Genomic DNA, 16,416 nt, shown 5'->3' on the forward strand with positions numbered 1-16,416 from the left:
ACTGCAACATCAAAAAGGAAGAAAAAAAACATGAGAAATTAGTCAACAACGCAGAATTAAATTATATAAATTTTTATTCCATTCTCCCATACTCTGATGAATTTTAGTTCATAAATTCATAAAAAAGAGCGACTGGAACGATGGCCAACGAATCAGCACACCTGTAATGAAAATTTTCATCAATCTTCTGATTCATATACATTTTTGAGAACGTAATGATAATAATCTGTAGGATTTCAGAGTGCAACTGCTGGAGCTCACCTTTTTTTGAGCCTTGTAAGGATCCCCAATTCGTCGAAAAACAGCAAGAAATTTGTCACCCTTGTTTCTGGTAACTTTCTGCCCCTCTTCAGTACTTTCATAGAGTTTTGGTACAATAGGATCTGCATTCTATAGGTTCATTGTAAGATCAAGAATTAGTATTTTTTGTAGGGTCACTAAACTAGAAGAATTGATATCTCAACATTTATTTAAAAATCTTTCCCGAATCGGCATCTCCTCATAAAACAAGGATATTTCAATTTTCTTTTTAAAACAAGGGTGTCTCAAAATTCGCGTTAAGACCAGGGTATCTCAAAGTTCATGTGAAAGCTTGTTGTTCAGCTTCATTTCTAAATCTCACGTAGCTCGAAAATCATTTTATTTCTCTTCCAATGTGAAACTTACTTCATGTTATTTGTACTTTTTCATGCATTTATACTGAAGAATACACGGGTTTAAGGCCCGGGTGGATTATCTTTAGAACGTCATCTTGGTTGTTTTTTTTTTGTTTTGATAATCTGAAATGATCTCCAATTGCTATTCAGTTTTACATAGCCCAGGAGTCTCCAAAAATTATGATTGTACAATTAAAAAAACGTTGAAAAATCGCTGAACATTTTTAAAGTGCGTTTTTAAATAATATTGGGAAATAAACCCAATAGGGAGGAAATTGCAAATTAATAATTTGATGTATCTAACGGCTGTTAGATCGTCATTTGTCACAGTAGTCAATGGCTGTCAGATACCAGATACCATGTCAGTTACCATGATAAATTATCTATTCACTATTTCCTCTCTATCGACCTTATTTCTTAATCTTTATTGAAAACGCTCTTTGAAAATGTTCAGTTTTTTGCTACTTTTTTTAAATGCACAATCACAATTTTTAGGGACTCCTGTGCGATGTAAAATCCAATGAGAATTGTGATATTCTTTAAATTATGAAGGTGAAAAAACAATCGAGATAACGTTCGAAAAATAATCTACCCGGGCCTTAAAATAAATAATAGTTTATTGTAAATAAATGAGGTGAAGAAAAATATAACAGGAAGTGTAAAAAACGGAAAGAAAAAGAATCAAGCATAACAAAAGAGTGACGTTAACGAGAAGAGATTCGGGAGAAAGAAAAGAATAAATAAATCCTAGAACGCAATTGAGAAGTTGAAGATTCGTTACAATACGATTTATACAGCTGTTAAGAGAAGGGGAACGTGAGATTTCAGACGATTTTTCACATGAATGAATACACTTGTTGTAAAAAGAAAATTGAAATATCCTTGTTTTATTACGAGATGTCGAAATGTTCGACATAGAGTCTATCAGGTACACTCTAACACCTGCTTGTTTCCAAAGTATTTTTGCATGCTTATGAAATAAAATCAAATGTAATAGAGAAGCCCCTGATAAGGTCTTCTCTGGAAGGCGAAACGTTGGGCCATCGCAAAGAATTCTTCAACTTCAACTTCATTTCTACGTTTATAAAATTTCTGAAAACCGCTCAGGCCAATTGGTTGTCATCTGAATTTAGAAAATCAAATGTACTCACTGCCTCATCATCAGAAATCCTCTCAAATAAAGGGTGTTCAACAAAATGATGAACCATCCACTCATGTAGATTTTTAACATCTGTTACTGTATAAACTAGTGCCTGTGAAAAGATAATTCTGAGATTAATCTTGAAATTTCAGCTTCAATTAAGCATGACCAAAATCATACTGACTTGTTCAGCTAATACATAGGCGTACTCAGCCAGCAGAGTTTTATTAATTATCCGCCATTTGTGTTTTGCCTTCTTGAAGTGTGGATCTGGATAAAGGAAGAATATCTTCTTCAGCTACATTGAAGGAAACATAGATTGGAAATGGGAATGAATAAAATGTAATTCTGTAATTGTAAGTATAGTCCAATATTCGTACAAGACCCTAGACGATTTGCATTTTTCATGATCATTTGAGTACAATTTCTGATGTAACACACGAATGGTTGATTAGAAGGTATTGTTCCTTTTCAAAATAATAATTAAGAAAGTCGGAATAAGTTAGTTTATTAATAGGGGCCTGCGAGACAAAATTGAGACTTTCATTAAACTTTGGTTTTCATAAAAATTGGGTTAAATTTTGTTTTGTTTTGTCTATTTATCTATCCAAAAAAATAGACTTAAACACATGTTGCAATGCATGTGAAAAATAGATATATCATCGATATATCATGTTGAAATTCTATTCGTTCTCCAGACGCATTATCATCAAGAAGGAGCTGTTTCTCGTTGACCATGACGAAATTTGTGTTAGATGTAGACAGGGCGAACCTGAAGCATTCTGTTATTTACTTATGAGCTGTTCTGGATATAGTTCTCTTCGCGCTCATTACATCCAATCTTGGTTCCAGTCCAATTTTACTATCAACGAAAAGTATAATTACATCTTGAACTTGAATAATGTTGATTGTTTGAACGACATTTATATATTTGTTCTCCGTATTTTCGATTCTCGATGCTTTTGGTTTTTAGTTTAGCTTTATTTATTTATTTTTAACGGAATTTTTTAAAGAGACTTGCACTTGGCCATCGCCCGGGGCCTTCAGCCAGGTATTTACATTTTATGTATCTAATAGTTTATATAAAAAGAAAGAGTCTGAGCGTTCATTTTGCTGGATGAGTATCGAGAAATTGAAGATAGTTTTTACAAGATTGAGTGCATGATGAAAAGGTACAGTATAAAGCGATGAGATGAAGAGTGAGGAGTTTCGAAATTTCACCATTTATTGTTGGAGATTTAGCTTTATTTTAACAGTCGGTAATGCTGTGAAAAGTTTTGTTTTTTATTTTATTTTGATTTTATCCGTATTATGTAATTCCCAGTTCCCCTTGCGTCTTGATTTTTGTAATTCGTATATATGCAATAAATTCATACTGCTATTACTACTATTCGAAATTCAATTGATGTGCAATCAAGTTCTACGTCATACACCGACAGAAAAACAAACACGTTGTCAAACAAGTCTTGTTTGGGCCACCAAAATCGCTAGTTGAAAATTGCCAAAAAAGAATTTGTTTGGTTCAAATTTAAAAGTCTCAAACATGAATAATTGTTCAGCTTTCGACAGCAATGAAATAGTTGGCTCAAGAGGCGGATAATTCACACCAGACGGTGCCTTTTCAGGATGAAAATATCTCATCTGGAGGAAAATTTATCAATAAATATTTTATCCATAAGTTACAAGATTGCTATCATATCGTTATTATTGTTTCATTTAAGGGTTCATTTGTTGTCTGTGATTATTAGACAGCCGAAACGAAAAACTACTGTCCCTTGTTTCGCATAAAACGAAGATTTTTCGGGAGCAAAATACGTATGGGAGTATCGAATAACGAAGTAGTGCTAGAGATGACATTTCTTGCGTGTACAGAGAAGCAATTTTTTTTTAACTACTAAATCTATTTTTGCGACAAGAATTTTTTATTTCGGCGCACTCTCTGTATGTTTGGCACAAAAAAATCTTTTTTGATAATTTTCAAAAAACTATTTTCTTGGCACAAGTAAGACTTGTTTGAGAACTTTGTCGTTTTTCTCTCAGCGTAGATGCATATATTTCCAATAATTTCTGCAATATCGCAACTCCATTGCCACTCAGTTCTAACCCCTTTGTCGACTATCTTGTACGGAGAATACGAAACGAAAAACGAAAAATTTGAATAGCCAGAAAGTGGTGGTGTATCACTCGGTAGGAATTAGGGTCTAGTATCTTGTACGAAATTATTTTGTACGGAGACTGGACTGTACACACATCTAAAGGATGTTGGCTGGTACCTGTCCTTTTCTGAAGTAGTTAGGCAAATACTTCATAGCATTCGTCCTCAAACACGCGATGTTGTTGTACTCTCCAGGATATTGAGACCTCAGTGCCGCAATACGATCCATCACGTAATCAGAAACTTTTAATCTAATTTCCATTCCCAATATCAGGGTTTTTGGGAACATTTGAGATAATGTCACTGTAATGATCAAGAGCTAGTGGTTATGAAATACAGTCTAAGTCACAATAATTTGATAAGTTCAATGACGTTTAGGAATTCTATTAAACATTGATTGGAAATTCTATTTTTTTAAAAATGAATTCGCATTGCAAATATCAAAGCTTTTTGGCGCCATTTTTCATGAAGAAAAGAAAATCAATAAAGTTTTTTCTAGATGATTTCCCCTTGTAATTTTCTCTACAGAAATTCCATTTTTCTTTTCTAAATTTCTTATGATGGGAGTTGGTAATAAAAACTAAAAAATTCATGTCCAAGAATTTTCATAGGAATAATAACAACAAAATAAGGTTTGCCTTTTCTCTATCAAATATGTATTGAAAAATGGCAGGATAAAATTGCATGATTTTCAAAATAGTAAGAAACTTATTATTTTGACGATTATCAAGTCAATAGAATAATAGGTTTTATTATTATTAAGTCAATCGAATTTTCAGCGCTTTCTATTGAATTTTATTGTACGTGAATGCTAAAACTACAGAAGTAAACTCAAATCCAGTATCAAATCACATCATCTTATATTATTCTTCTACTATTGAATTTGTGTCTTAAAAAGTGAAATATATAAAGGAAAAATAATATATAATACCGAGTAATCCACCATAGCCACATCCAATGTCTGCGAATTCCACGTGTCTTGATGAAACTGATGTGTTTTCATCATCTAATTTGTCATTTGTGTCCGGTGGATATAATGTGCTCCAGTCAAACAATTCTGGCTTGATTGGGCTGTAATAATACCAAAATTGCATAATATATTCACAGAAAATTAATTAATAACTATAAATCGACACTTCTTAATAAAACAAGGGTATTTCATTTTTATTTTTAAAGCAAGGCAATCTTAGAATTTCTGAATAAATAAAGGTATCTCCGAATTCCCTATAAAACTAATCTATCTGAATTTTCGAACAAACGTAATAAGAAAAAACTATTTCGTGAACGCTGATTAAATAGTGTTTAACCGATTTAGTCGACATATTATGAATTTGTAATATGTTAAGAGATTCATGCTAGAGAATCAATAAAATGAATAGGAGGGCCGAGTAGAGTGATCGCATCAAGAATTCAACGGGAGAACTGAGTGGGTAGATCATCAGTCCAGAATTCATCAATGGGAAAATTGAAATCATCTCCTGAAACGAGGGCAGTGGAGTTTTGGAACGGACATATATGGAATTCTATGACTTGGAATAAAAATACGGATACAGGGAAAAGAAATTGAGAGAGTGAGAGTAGCCAGGACTTACGTGCATAACTACGCCTCGTAGGATCAGAATAATTCGAAGGTATCGAAGGTATCCTGTCTCGACATCTTGATCGGCACGTGCCACATGGAATTAATTCTCAAACACTTACGTTATCATGCTTTTGACAGCTGCACGAATTTGAGTCGTATGGGAGTATCGTGAAGTTTGAGGAATGGGAATAAAATTAAAGAATTGCTGAATTCTCTGGGAATTATACATATTAAATTAGTACCATTTGCACAGTATTTAATGAGAGTTACTGAGATAAGTATTTTTTTATTTCGTCTGAGCTACATGAGTTTTCCATGGAAAATTGAGATAGATGAATCTTATACGGAATTCTGAGATACCTTTGTTTATTCAGAAATTCTGAAATACCCATGTTTTATTAGGAAGTTTCAAAATTGAATGTGAATAATTTTTATGAACGTTTCTTTATTATGATAATATGGTTATTGATGTAGAGAAGGCGAGGTAAAATTAATTTCATTAAATCATCAATATTTCGTGACCAAATGGTACGATTAAGAAGAATCAAATCTCATCGTAAAGTCTGAAGGATCTCTCGACCATGAGAATTTGTTTTTTAATTCCACTCTTTCGATCTTGAGTGACTGACGACCGCAAATGGTTTATTTTACCTTCCTTTCCTGTATTCAACACTAAATTATTAGATGAAATAATAGTTGCCATTTTTATTATTATACCATTATTTACAATGGAGATTGAAGAAACTGAAAAAATGTGTACTTACTAGTCGATGCAATGATCTGCTATGGGATTCGCGTGTGCTCGTTGTCGGTAATATTTTTTTTGTGGCAAAGCCAACAGCTTTGCATCAGCCATAGCTATATGATTTTTTTCCTCATAAATGAACTGCTGAAAAGTAATTCTATCTGTATATCCTAAGTTAATTTATTTATTTCTGCACTGCTGTTTGTGGAGATGTTTATAGATAATAATTGACCACAACATAACCTCACAAGTATTAAAGCACGATGAACGGATGAGCCAACGTGGGACCACCCCCACCGCCAGAAATTCGTGGCAAGGAGAAAAACGCGCCAAATCGCCCTCCAGTTAATTAAGGTATTTCGTGGAAAAAGTCAAAACAATGAAAAAATGGGAAAAATAATGGGAGAAATTTCTGAGTATGCTGCATCATTGAGAATTCTTCCACATTTTTTTTCAGATCTCAGTCTCATGAAGAAAAATAATGAAATTTGGATGTTTTTGTAACGCCTCCAGCTATAACAGCTAATGTAAGAAGCGAATTAAAAAAAAACTAACTCATATTTCACACATTTTTCCGAAAATTTTGAAAAAAATAAATCCTCCGTAGCTAAAAATCTGGAAGCCCTGGACTGTTTTTGATATTTTAACCCTAGTTGGTCACCATATGAGAACTAGCGATTGGTCACCTCCGCAGGGAATCGCCGCCGTGTTATTTAGGCCCGAGCGTTGCCGAATTCACTCTACTATACTGCCCTGGCGCATTTAGCGAGACTAGCAACCTCGCACAACGGGCAATTTCATTTAACATGGGAAAAAATTGCCCGTCTGTTAGGAATAATTTTTTTTCTTCAGGAATTTTGGATATAAATAATTTTAAAAAATATTATAATTTTCTAGACACTTGAATTGACGCATTCCAAGTTTTTTAGGATTTTTCCGCTCAGCCAGTCAATGGTAAGAAAAAAAAATCGACTTGCGGCGTTTCCCTCCTATGGTGACCAAACTAGGGTTACGTGTTTTCGGGCAAACGAACAATAAAAAAAATTTTTTTTTGCATTATTCGTTTTCAGATCTATATAATCGATCTTCTACGTATGAAAAGTCTCACTCCAATAACCCACAACTTTCAAAACTCACAGTAGTCTCCCCTTAAAGGGAAACGGAATCCCTCGTAGGGTTTTCCGAAATCATTGTAAAATGTCCGTAAATTCAGGGTCAAATAGAGCTCAAATGAAATCTCTGACATTCGACTGCAAAAGTAGAAAAGTATTTTACTGGAAAAAAATAGACAAAGTACTTAGATATTCTTAAGCTACAATTTCACTGCATATATCAATATTGATCTTCTGTCCACCACCTGTGCCAAAAATCATGCTCCGATGGAAGTTTCTCATACTGAGGAACATCATCAAGCACAATATAAGGTGGGATGTTCTTCAAACGTTTGGCCTTCTTGAGTCCATCACACCCTACAAAAATTTGCAACCGAGCTTCACTGGTTCGATTCACGCTTCCTTTTTCCATGGCCTCTATCATTTGTACATTCTGGCCAGGAAAATTTTTATGTACATCGACTCTTTGCAACTTCGGAGAGTTTATAATAATTCTATGTAATGTTTCCTTCGGGATTCGATTGACATATGCAAAGTGCAAATATTTCAAATTTTTCATTCCCGTCATGCGGTCCGGAGATAAATCCACTAGCCCTGCACCTTCTCTGGCTCTTGCTCCGGAAGACAACGATATAAAAACTAAGGATTGAAGATTTCTCAGGGTGGAGATAGCATTTAGTGCAGGAGTCGGGAGATCCACTATATCTGAAATTATTGAAATTTCAAAATATGTTATTGAGATTTATATGAACCTCACCAATTAAAGTAAAATTTCAAGAGGAAATTCTATTGCAAAGATTTTTATAAACAATTTTGCCACGCTTTTTCGCATAGATAGAATGTTTAATGCAGAAATATCAATGGGTTTCCATCTTTCTATACTACAAATTCAATTCAAATTTTGGTTAAAGAAAATTCAAAAAATGAACGTGAAAAAATTTAGAGAAAAAAATTTGCATTTAAGGGGAGACTACTATGATTTTTGAAAATCGCGAACTACACGTATGAAAAAATGCTATAGGATTTCCTATAGGAATTCCTGTAGGGAATTCGAACATTTCTTATAGGATTTTGCTGATAGGATTCCCCACAGGATTTCCTGTCAGATTTATGACCCTAATCCTGACCCTTGTGGCCGATTGGTTTCGAGTCTCAATTTTGTGTGAATTCTTTTTGAGTGAATTCTATAGGAAATCTTATAGAAAATCCTATAAGAAAAATCCTATAGGAAATGTTCCAATTCTCCATATGATTTCCTATAGGATTTTTTCATACGTGTATTGAACTGAGATTTCTCATGCATTGAAGACCGGTTATACCTATGTCTAAATTTTTTTTTTTTTAATGCTTATTTTATATCACTTCGAGTCTGATGAGACTATATGGCGATTGATCAAGACTTTTTAGAAATGGTTAGATCTCACCATTCTACCCGGCCAGGAATCGAACCTGGAACCTATCCGTTGTGAGGCAACGGCCTTAACCACTACTATGTCTAAAAATGAATAATTGATGCAAATTGATTGTTTATTGTTCGTTTGCCCCGCAGGCGCGTAAAATATTAAAAATAGTCCACTGCCTCCAATTTTTGAGCTGCAAAGTTTTTTTTTCAGTTTTTGAAAAATGTTTACAATAATAATTATGAATTCGTTTTTTGAAATTCGACTCCTTCACAGTTAATTTCATTTTGTTTGGTATAAAAATTTGCGCCATTCATGTACAATAGGCATAAAAATTATCCTTAAAAAATCTCAAATATATTCTTGATTCTTTCAGAAACTTTTTTCGGGCTGTCACATGAATGGCGCTATTTTTTATTAAATGTATGTATGTGAGTTTTTTTTTCAATTTAGTTTTTCGACGATCATTTAAATAATAATCATCGAAATCTTTTCAGTTACGGCTTTAAATATTCGTTTGGATATTATTTCGGTCGTATTCGAATATAGTGGCCATCGCATCATTTCCTCTGAAATTATAGTCTTCTTCGGGGGCCAATCTTGGGCAGACATTGCTTTGACCATGAGCCGACATTGGTTATAAACCCTGGCCCGGCATTGGCCCAACCCTGACCCGACGTTGACAAGGTCATGTCACGGTCAAGTCATGGTCAAGGTCAAGTCAAGGTGGAACTTCCCTACTAATCTGAAATTGATAACAAACCGAATATGCACTTTTTTGTTTTAATTCGATTAATCCATTCGGAAGCAAATTGCTAATTTATTCGCAAAAAAACTATACTCGATTTACACTGTCCGATGGGCCACTTGTTTTTTATATGTCGAATAAATCCAGTGTAATGTTTTGTGAAGCCCATCTAGTCGGCGTATTGTGTCATTTGATTTGTTGTAAATAATTGTAGCATATATTAAAAATATTACGATAATAGTATATTATGTTATATTCTATACATAGTATATTAGATATACTATGTATAATATACAGTATATAATAGAGTACTATATGTATTATAAAATATAATGTACATAATAAAAAAATTAACTAATAAACTGAGAACAATAATAACATACATTGAGTATACGATATTGTGCTATATTATATATACCATTATGTCGTCGCATTAAAATCAAAGCGGCGTAAGTGCCAAAAAACCCATTTTAAAAGTGAAAGGGGCGTATGTTCCGAATTCCTGTTTTTTCGGTTTTTCATGGAATTTCTGACCAAAAATCGGAAAAAAAAAATCTAGGAAAAAGGCGTAATTGCTATATTTCAACGGGAAAGGGGCGTATCTCCACACTTACGCCTGTTTCATTTCATTCAAAAAATGACACTTACGCCCTTTTTACATTATGTGTTGTGCACTTCGGATGACACATTTCATGTTGAAATAAAACGAAAAGGGCGTAAGTCCCACATACGCCTCTCTCTCATTATATCTTAGGTCTACTCGCGATAATGAGTTTTATATTGTTATATCAACATAAAACGCTTTAACTATTTTCTTCTTCCTTTATGGTCTCATTTTCTTCCGAAGTGTTCAAAGCAGTCACGACTCGAAATTTCATACAGATAATTTCCTGAAATTCGCAGTCATAATTTAAAAAAATGAAATAAATTAATGAATGAAATCGAATAAATTTAGAAGAAAATTTTAGAAAATTTTAGTTTAGTTACTGATATTTCTCATGAAATTGTTTCATTCAAGCAAAAAATCAAAGGGAAATAATTTGAACATTCATGATGAGAGGGAGGGAGGGGAGGTTAATGTAGAATCAAATATTATTTATTATTAGGGCTGTAGTGCATGTGATTCCGTTTATACTTGATGAATCAATAGGAACGAACAGTAACAAATGAAGGGACATATATATTGGAGTTACGCCCCTCTGTGATTATTGCTTCAAAAACAAAGGGACGTATGTGCCTGAGTTACGCCCCTTTGGAATTATTCATTCTCAATATGAGCTAGAAAAGAAACAAAAAGTATAAAAAGAAAGAGGCGTATGTGCTGGAGATACGCCCCTTCAGTACTTGCTAGTCGGACTTACGTCCATTTGCCACTTCAGAAATTTGTCCACAAAAAACCTTTCATAAGTTGAGAAAACTCCATTTCGAAGGAAAAAAGAAACATACGCCCCTTTGGTATTAAGGGAAAAAAAATCTCAGAGAAATGGCACTTACGCCCCTTTGATTTTAATGCGACGATATATGCATAATGTATTCATTTTTTTCATCTTATTTATTGCCATATATACCCCATTCGAGTTTTTACATGTTTTTTGCGGTTTTGTGGGCCAACTTCCTCTCCAACCGTGTCGCATTGTACCCCAGGAGCTGTACCCCATGTACAGACTCTCCTGGTGACCAAGGGAAAATCATGGAAAATCTTGGTGGACACGGGCGTCCATCGACCGAGCTTCATCGGAGAATATTTTACTAACACTCCTCCGATGATTCTCAGTGTCTAGACTTCCGTTCGACAGTTTCCGAAAGATTAAAAATCGCGATTGCTCCAAGCCGGATTTGAACCCGCGCCTCACGGATCCCGCCGACCGGCCGAGCGATTCAACCGCCACGGTCACCGTCGCCGAATATATGCATAATGTATTATAATATAGTATTATCGTAATATCTTTAATCTATGCTATCATCATTTATAAACATCTAATGGCACAATACGACGAAAAGATTGGCTTCAAAAAACGTTACACTGGATTTTTTTAGACATAATATAATACTAGCGAACGGACGCTTTAGATTATATTATATTATATTCATTTATTTTATTGTTTTATTTCCAATTTTTCTTTGCGGTTAGATTAAATTAAATTTTTTGGATTCTATTCCCATTGTAGTATACAAATTGTGGGAACAGATTTTCTCATTTTCAAATGAAGATATATTTATGTTAAATAATATTAGTATAATATAATGATGAGATGGTTATAGACCTCTGCGGTCGTGAAGCGATAAAAGGAATTAAGACTTTAATGTAAGAAAAGCCCGACGTTTCGGCTACATTTAGGCAGCCATCTTCAGGGGCAGAATTTATTCAATATAAAATGTCTAAAACATAAAAATAAACAATACAAGAAACGTTACATAAATCACAGCATACCTATTGCCATAAAAAAACTGTGAGCTAACACTAAATACCTAATTGATTGAGTATAATATAATAATTCCTCAATGAAATCAGATCATGAAAATGATTTTTCGTTTTCATGATCTGATTTCATTGAGAGGAATTGAGAAAAATGCACGGAGAGATGATCAGCAAGAAAATAAAAGAAAACGATTTTTTATTTTTCGGAAAAATTTAAAAACTGATTTTTTTTTAAATGACGAAAAAATATCAATATGTATCCTTTCTATGATCCAATTCCAATGGAAGAATGTGGAAAAAAAGTCCGGAGTTTTAAAATTGATATATTTTTTCAAATAATGAAAGAATACCCATCAATTCGATTTCTACCCTCACATTTTGATAGAATACCGAAAAAAATAGTAAACAATAAAAATCGGAGATGAAAATTTTTATCGGATTAATAGAATGTAATAATATATAATCGATTGTCAATGTATGGAAAATCTCATTCCAATAGCTCGTGACTTTTAAAAATCATAGTTGTCTCCCCTTAATTTGGTCATTCTGGGATTTCCATCAGAATTTCAATAGGATTCCCAAATAACCAATTAATTTGAATTTTCTCTGAAATTCCTGCTAACGTGCTGTAGTCTATCACAATCTTACTTGAAAGGGCCAAATATTGGAGCCTGTCATTATTCTTCACTAGAGTAGTGATATCAATCTGAAGATTAATGTTTTGTTTTATGTACACATGCTCCAAATTTCGGATGTTTTCCAACTGCTCAATCCACATGTCGCCATGCAATCGAAGATGTGTAAGTTTTCCGAGCATTTTCATCCCTCGGATATGTAACACAGGTTTGTTTACGCAAAGGATGTTGCGGCTCGTAAAATTGACCAGAGTTAATGCTCGCAAATTAATGAATCGGCTCAGATCCTGAAAATCAATCTCCATTAATAGTATTTCGATGCTTCCAATTTTTGCTTGAGCAGCCATCATTTTCCGAAAATCAAATTTTTCTTATAATTTAGGAAAACTGTATGTTTTTGACTCTTGGAAGAACATATGGTACAAAGATGTCTGATAATTAAGAAACATTTATAGCAGCAGCTTTGACGAACTAATATAAACTTTTTTTCATGCAAGTTCTCATGGAATGCATTTTGAAATTGATGGTGCAGTTACTGCAAGATTCAAAAAATAAAAATAGAAATGGAAGACAGTGGGAAAAAATGTGCCGAATCCAATATCCAAGGAAAAACCTACGCTACCCTGACAAATAATGTAGATTGTTTGACTTTTAACACTCCATTGGTCGCGCCAATAAATCGACATAATCGTAAATTTGACAAATGTAAGAAAAATCTGAAAAAAATCAAGAGTGATCTGATCGCATACTTAAGCATTTTATGTTAACGTTTAAATTCGCTGCATATTGCCTATTTTGTTTCTGAAGAATCAACTCGGGGTGATGGATTGCAACTTTTATGAACATAATTAATTAGTTTATCAATATAAAAATGAAAAATCTATCCATGAGTTGAAAAAAATGTCGAAATTTTTTGAATGTTTAAGATCCTATTTACTAAAGATGAAAGAAACGTGAAGTTGTTTTATATCGAAATATCTCGAAACTGCGTGACCGCTAATCCTTAATTCTGATTGGTCAATATGTGACACGAAGTTATTCACAAAAAAAACACGCGGCATTTTCAAATTCTTCAGTGGTAAATGTTTTTTTCACGTCATATATATAATATATTTTACATGTATATATATCATCGGTGAAATTAATAAATTCTGTCCTTTTATGGAGACCGATTATTTTAAAACATTGAAGATAATTAATTGCAAATGAAAAATTCTTTATAGATTCTTTTACTCTACTTCGCTATTCACTTCAATCATTAGTCGAATTCTCTTTGATTCATTATCAATATTTATAAGGTATTCATGAGGAAATGAAATTCAATGAATTCCATTTCTTCATTTCAACAAATGAATAGATCAGCGCGCGCAATAGCGCGCGCATAGATCTTGTTTAGAAGAAATCGTAAGATGCAGGTGGCAATGTTTGCGAAACGTCGGCGCAAGGCTGAAACTAAACGCGGCATCGATCGGCAAGCCAATGATATCCTTAATCATGGTCGCGAAAGTCTCAAAAGTAAACCATTCAGAATCAAACGATTGTGAATTAGACGATAATATTTTTATCAATCTCCTCATCTTAACCCTTCGTTACTCGCGTCCACGGCACCGTGCCGGTGAAATTCTGTTTTTTAGTGAAACTTCCGAAATAACTCATTAGAAAATATGCACACATTTGTATACCTCACTGATTTTACAAAAAACCATATTGGGCAATTTCTAACCATGACCAAAGCCCCTGATTACAAAAAATTCACTCTTATTCTAATTGGAAATCAAAAGACAGCGCCGTGCGGCGACCCGACTGATCGTGTCATGGAAATATTTCACACGGTGTTGCCATGCAAGAGTGGAAAGACCTCCAGGCGAGTCCACTCGCCGAATGAATTGTGGCAACGGCGCGCGCAGACATAATTTACGGCGCGGCGCCGCGATGCGAGTTACCATGTCGGGCAGTTTCACGCGAGTAATGAAGGGTTAAAATTGCTGATGACTAATTAGTCCAAAATTTTGAACCCCAAAAAAAACATGAAGATCATTAATTCATTATCAATTATCATGGAAATATTAGAATACCAAAAAACTTACTATATGAGTGGCTGCATCCGGATTCCCATAATTTTCAACAAATCCCTCATTGAATACGTCGATTTCCGTCATTGTATGCGGTAAGTAGCCCAAGAAAGAGTGCCATCGGTGGAAGTCGAAATTTTTCAACGATACACGGTTTAAATGATTGCATCGCCCCAAAATTCCATTGAAGGATGGAGAATCGAGGATGATATCCTCTGGAGAATTTCCAGGTCTACTTAGGAAGTCTATTGCTAAATTACGGAGTTGTGGCGGTTGCATAGGTAACGGAGACAAACCCGAACTTTTATGATAGTAAAGCTTATTCAAGTAACGGCGGCATCGAGTAATGAATACTTGGATATCTTCGTGCGGAGTTACACCTCGTATGTCGAGATTTTTGGCCATGCAGGAATTATTGGGAGTGACGGTGGGCTGACGTTCGCTGACTGAAATTTAAACACAAATTCAAACATATTGATGATTTAATCAACATTGTTGTTCATTCTCCAATATACCATAACATTGAATGACTGCACACGCATGAAAAAATTTAATAGAAAGCCTCGGCGAATTCGCTAGAAAATTCTATTGGCATTCTCTCGAAATTCTATGGGGATTCCACCAAAATTCTAGAAAATTCTCATTAAAATTCTATTTATTTTTTGCGCTAATTCTATTAGATATTTTATAGGAAAAAGTCAATAGGTTTAAATTTTTTAATTAATACACAAATTCAAACATATTGACGATTTAATCAACATTATTGTTCATTCTCCAATATACCATGACATTTAATGGCTGCACACGTATGAAAAAATTCAATAGAAAGCCTCAGTGAATTCGCTAGAAAATTCGATTGGCATTCTCTAGAAATTCTATGGGTATTCTATCAAAATTCTAGAAAATTCTCGTTAAAATTGTATTTGTTTTTTGCGCAGATTCCATTAGGTATTTGATAGTAAAAAGTCAATAGATTTCGATTTTCCTGATTGAATTTGTCTCTTAAGATTTTTTTTATTAAAATTATTGGGCGCGGATTTTCTAAGTTTTGTCCGCTATATTTTGTTTTGTTTTGTATTACAGGATCTCAATGAAAAAAACTTAGAAAATTCATGCCCAAGTATACTTATAGAAAAAAAATCCAAAAGAATATTCATATAGAAGAATCGAAATCTATTGACACTTTCCTATCAAATATCTCATAGAATCAGCGCAAAAAACAAATAGAATTTTAACGAGAATTCCTTAGAATTTTAATATAATCCCAATCGAATTTCTAGAGAATTCCAGCAGAATTTCTTAGCGAATTCGCTAAGTTTTTCTATTGATTTTTTTCATACGTGCAGCATTGGCTGTATGCTCATGGCTTCCCCCTGACTGATTGTGAGTGATTTTTGTGCTGCTTGAGTTGTGCATTCTGTTTGTGAAGGCTTGCGTTCATTTGCCCCAGTTCGATTTGATATCAAAGTGGGTATGTTTTATGTGTGCTATGTTTGATGTTTGATAAGCTGATATGAGATGGATGAACTGATATGAGTTGTGCTCCAAATGAATTATGTATTAGTAGAGTTTCTCATATTATTAATGAATGCTGAGCTCCAAAAATTTTAAGGGCAATTTAGGAAACATTGCGTTATTCTCGAGTTATTTTTCTGCACTAGTAGGGACGCACGCTTCGCGCGCGCTTGCCAGGTTGCGTGAAAACAATGTGTCGTCATTTTTTAAATCCCAATGCCCTTGATTTTCACGTT

The 16,416-nt window shown here is 33.9% G+C and overlaps 2 protein-coding genes across 2 annotated transcripts; both read right to left on the minus strand.

Annotated features, from left to right (window-relative positions):
• Positions 1-6,602, minus strand: LOC107044336 (tRNA (guanine-N(7)-)-methyltransferase). Its single transcript, XM_015266181.1, has 7 exons — positions 6,299-6,602; positions 4,884-5,023; positions 4,071-4,255; positions 1,982-2,095; positions 1,808-1,909; positions 262-390; positions 1-161 (listed from the first exon to the last, which is right to left on the minus strand). The coding sequence occupies exons 1-7, from the start codon at positions 6,388-6,390 to the stop codon at positions 153-155; spliced, it is 771 nt and encodes a 256-aa protein (XP_015121667.1). The 5' UTR covers positions 6,391-6,602; the 3' UTR covers positions 1-152.
• Positions 6,603-7,608: 1,006 nt separating this feature from the next.
• Positions 7,609-15,218, minus strand: LOC107044409. Its single transcript, XM_015266278.1, has 3 exons — positions 14,681-15,218; positions 12,607-12,880; positions 7,609-8,096 (listed from the first exon to the last, which is right to left on the minus strand). The coding sequence occupies exons 1-3, from the start codon at positions 15,068-15,070 to the stop codon at positions 7,612-7,614; spliced, it is 1,149 nt and encodes a 382-aa protein (XP_015121764.1). The 5' UTR covers positions 15,071-15,218; the 3' UTR covers positions 7,609-7,611.
• Positions 15,219-16,416: the final 1,198 nt, after the last annotated feature.

This window comes from Diachasma alloeum, unplaced genomic scaffold (genome assembly GCF_001412515.2).
Source record: "Diachasma alloeum isolate Michigan unplaced genomic scaffold, Dall2.0 Dall_scaffold_00180, whole genome shotgun sequence".
Classification (NCBI taxonomy): Eukaryota; Metazoa; Arthropoda; class Insecta; order Hymenoptera; family Braconidae; genus Diachasma; species Diachasma alloeum.

Excerpts from the sequence above, each read along its gene's own strand:
- LOC107044336 (XM_015266181.1), bottom strand. The coding sequence starts at position 6,390 with ATGGCTGATGCAAAGCTGTTGGCTTTGCCACAAAAAAAATATTACCGA. Across the intron at positions 4,256-4,883 it reads TGGCTATGGTGGATTACTCG|TGACATTATCTCAAATGTTC; the intron begins GTATTATATATT and ends TGATCATTACAG. Across the intron at positions 391-1,807 it reads GGATTTCTGATGATGAGGCA|AATGCAGATCCTATTGTACC; the intron begins GTGAGTACATTT and ends ATGAACCTATAG.
- LOC107044409 (XM_015266278.1), bottom strand. The coding sequence starts at position 15,070 with ATGGCCAAAAATCTCGACATACGAGGTGTAACTCCGCACGAAGATATC. Across the intron at positions 12,881-14,680 it reads CGGATGCAGCCACTCATATA|GATCTGAGCCGATTCATTAA; the intron begins GTAAGTTTTTTG and ends ATTGATTTTCAG. Across the intron at positions 8,097-12,606 it reads CCAATATTTGGCCCTTTCAA|ATATAGTGGATCTCCCGACT; the intron begins GTAAGATTGTGA and ends CAATAATTTCAG.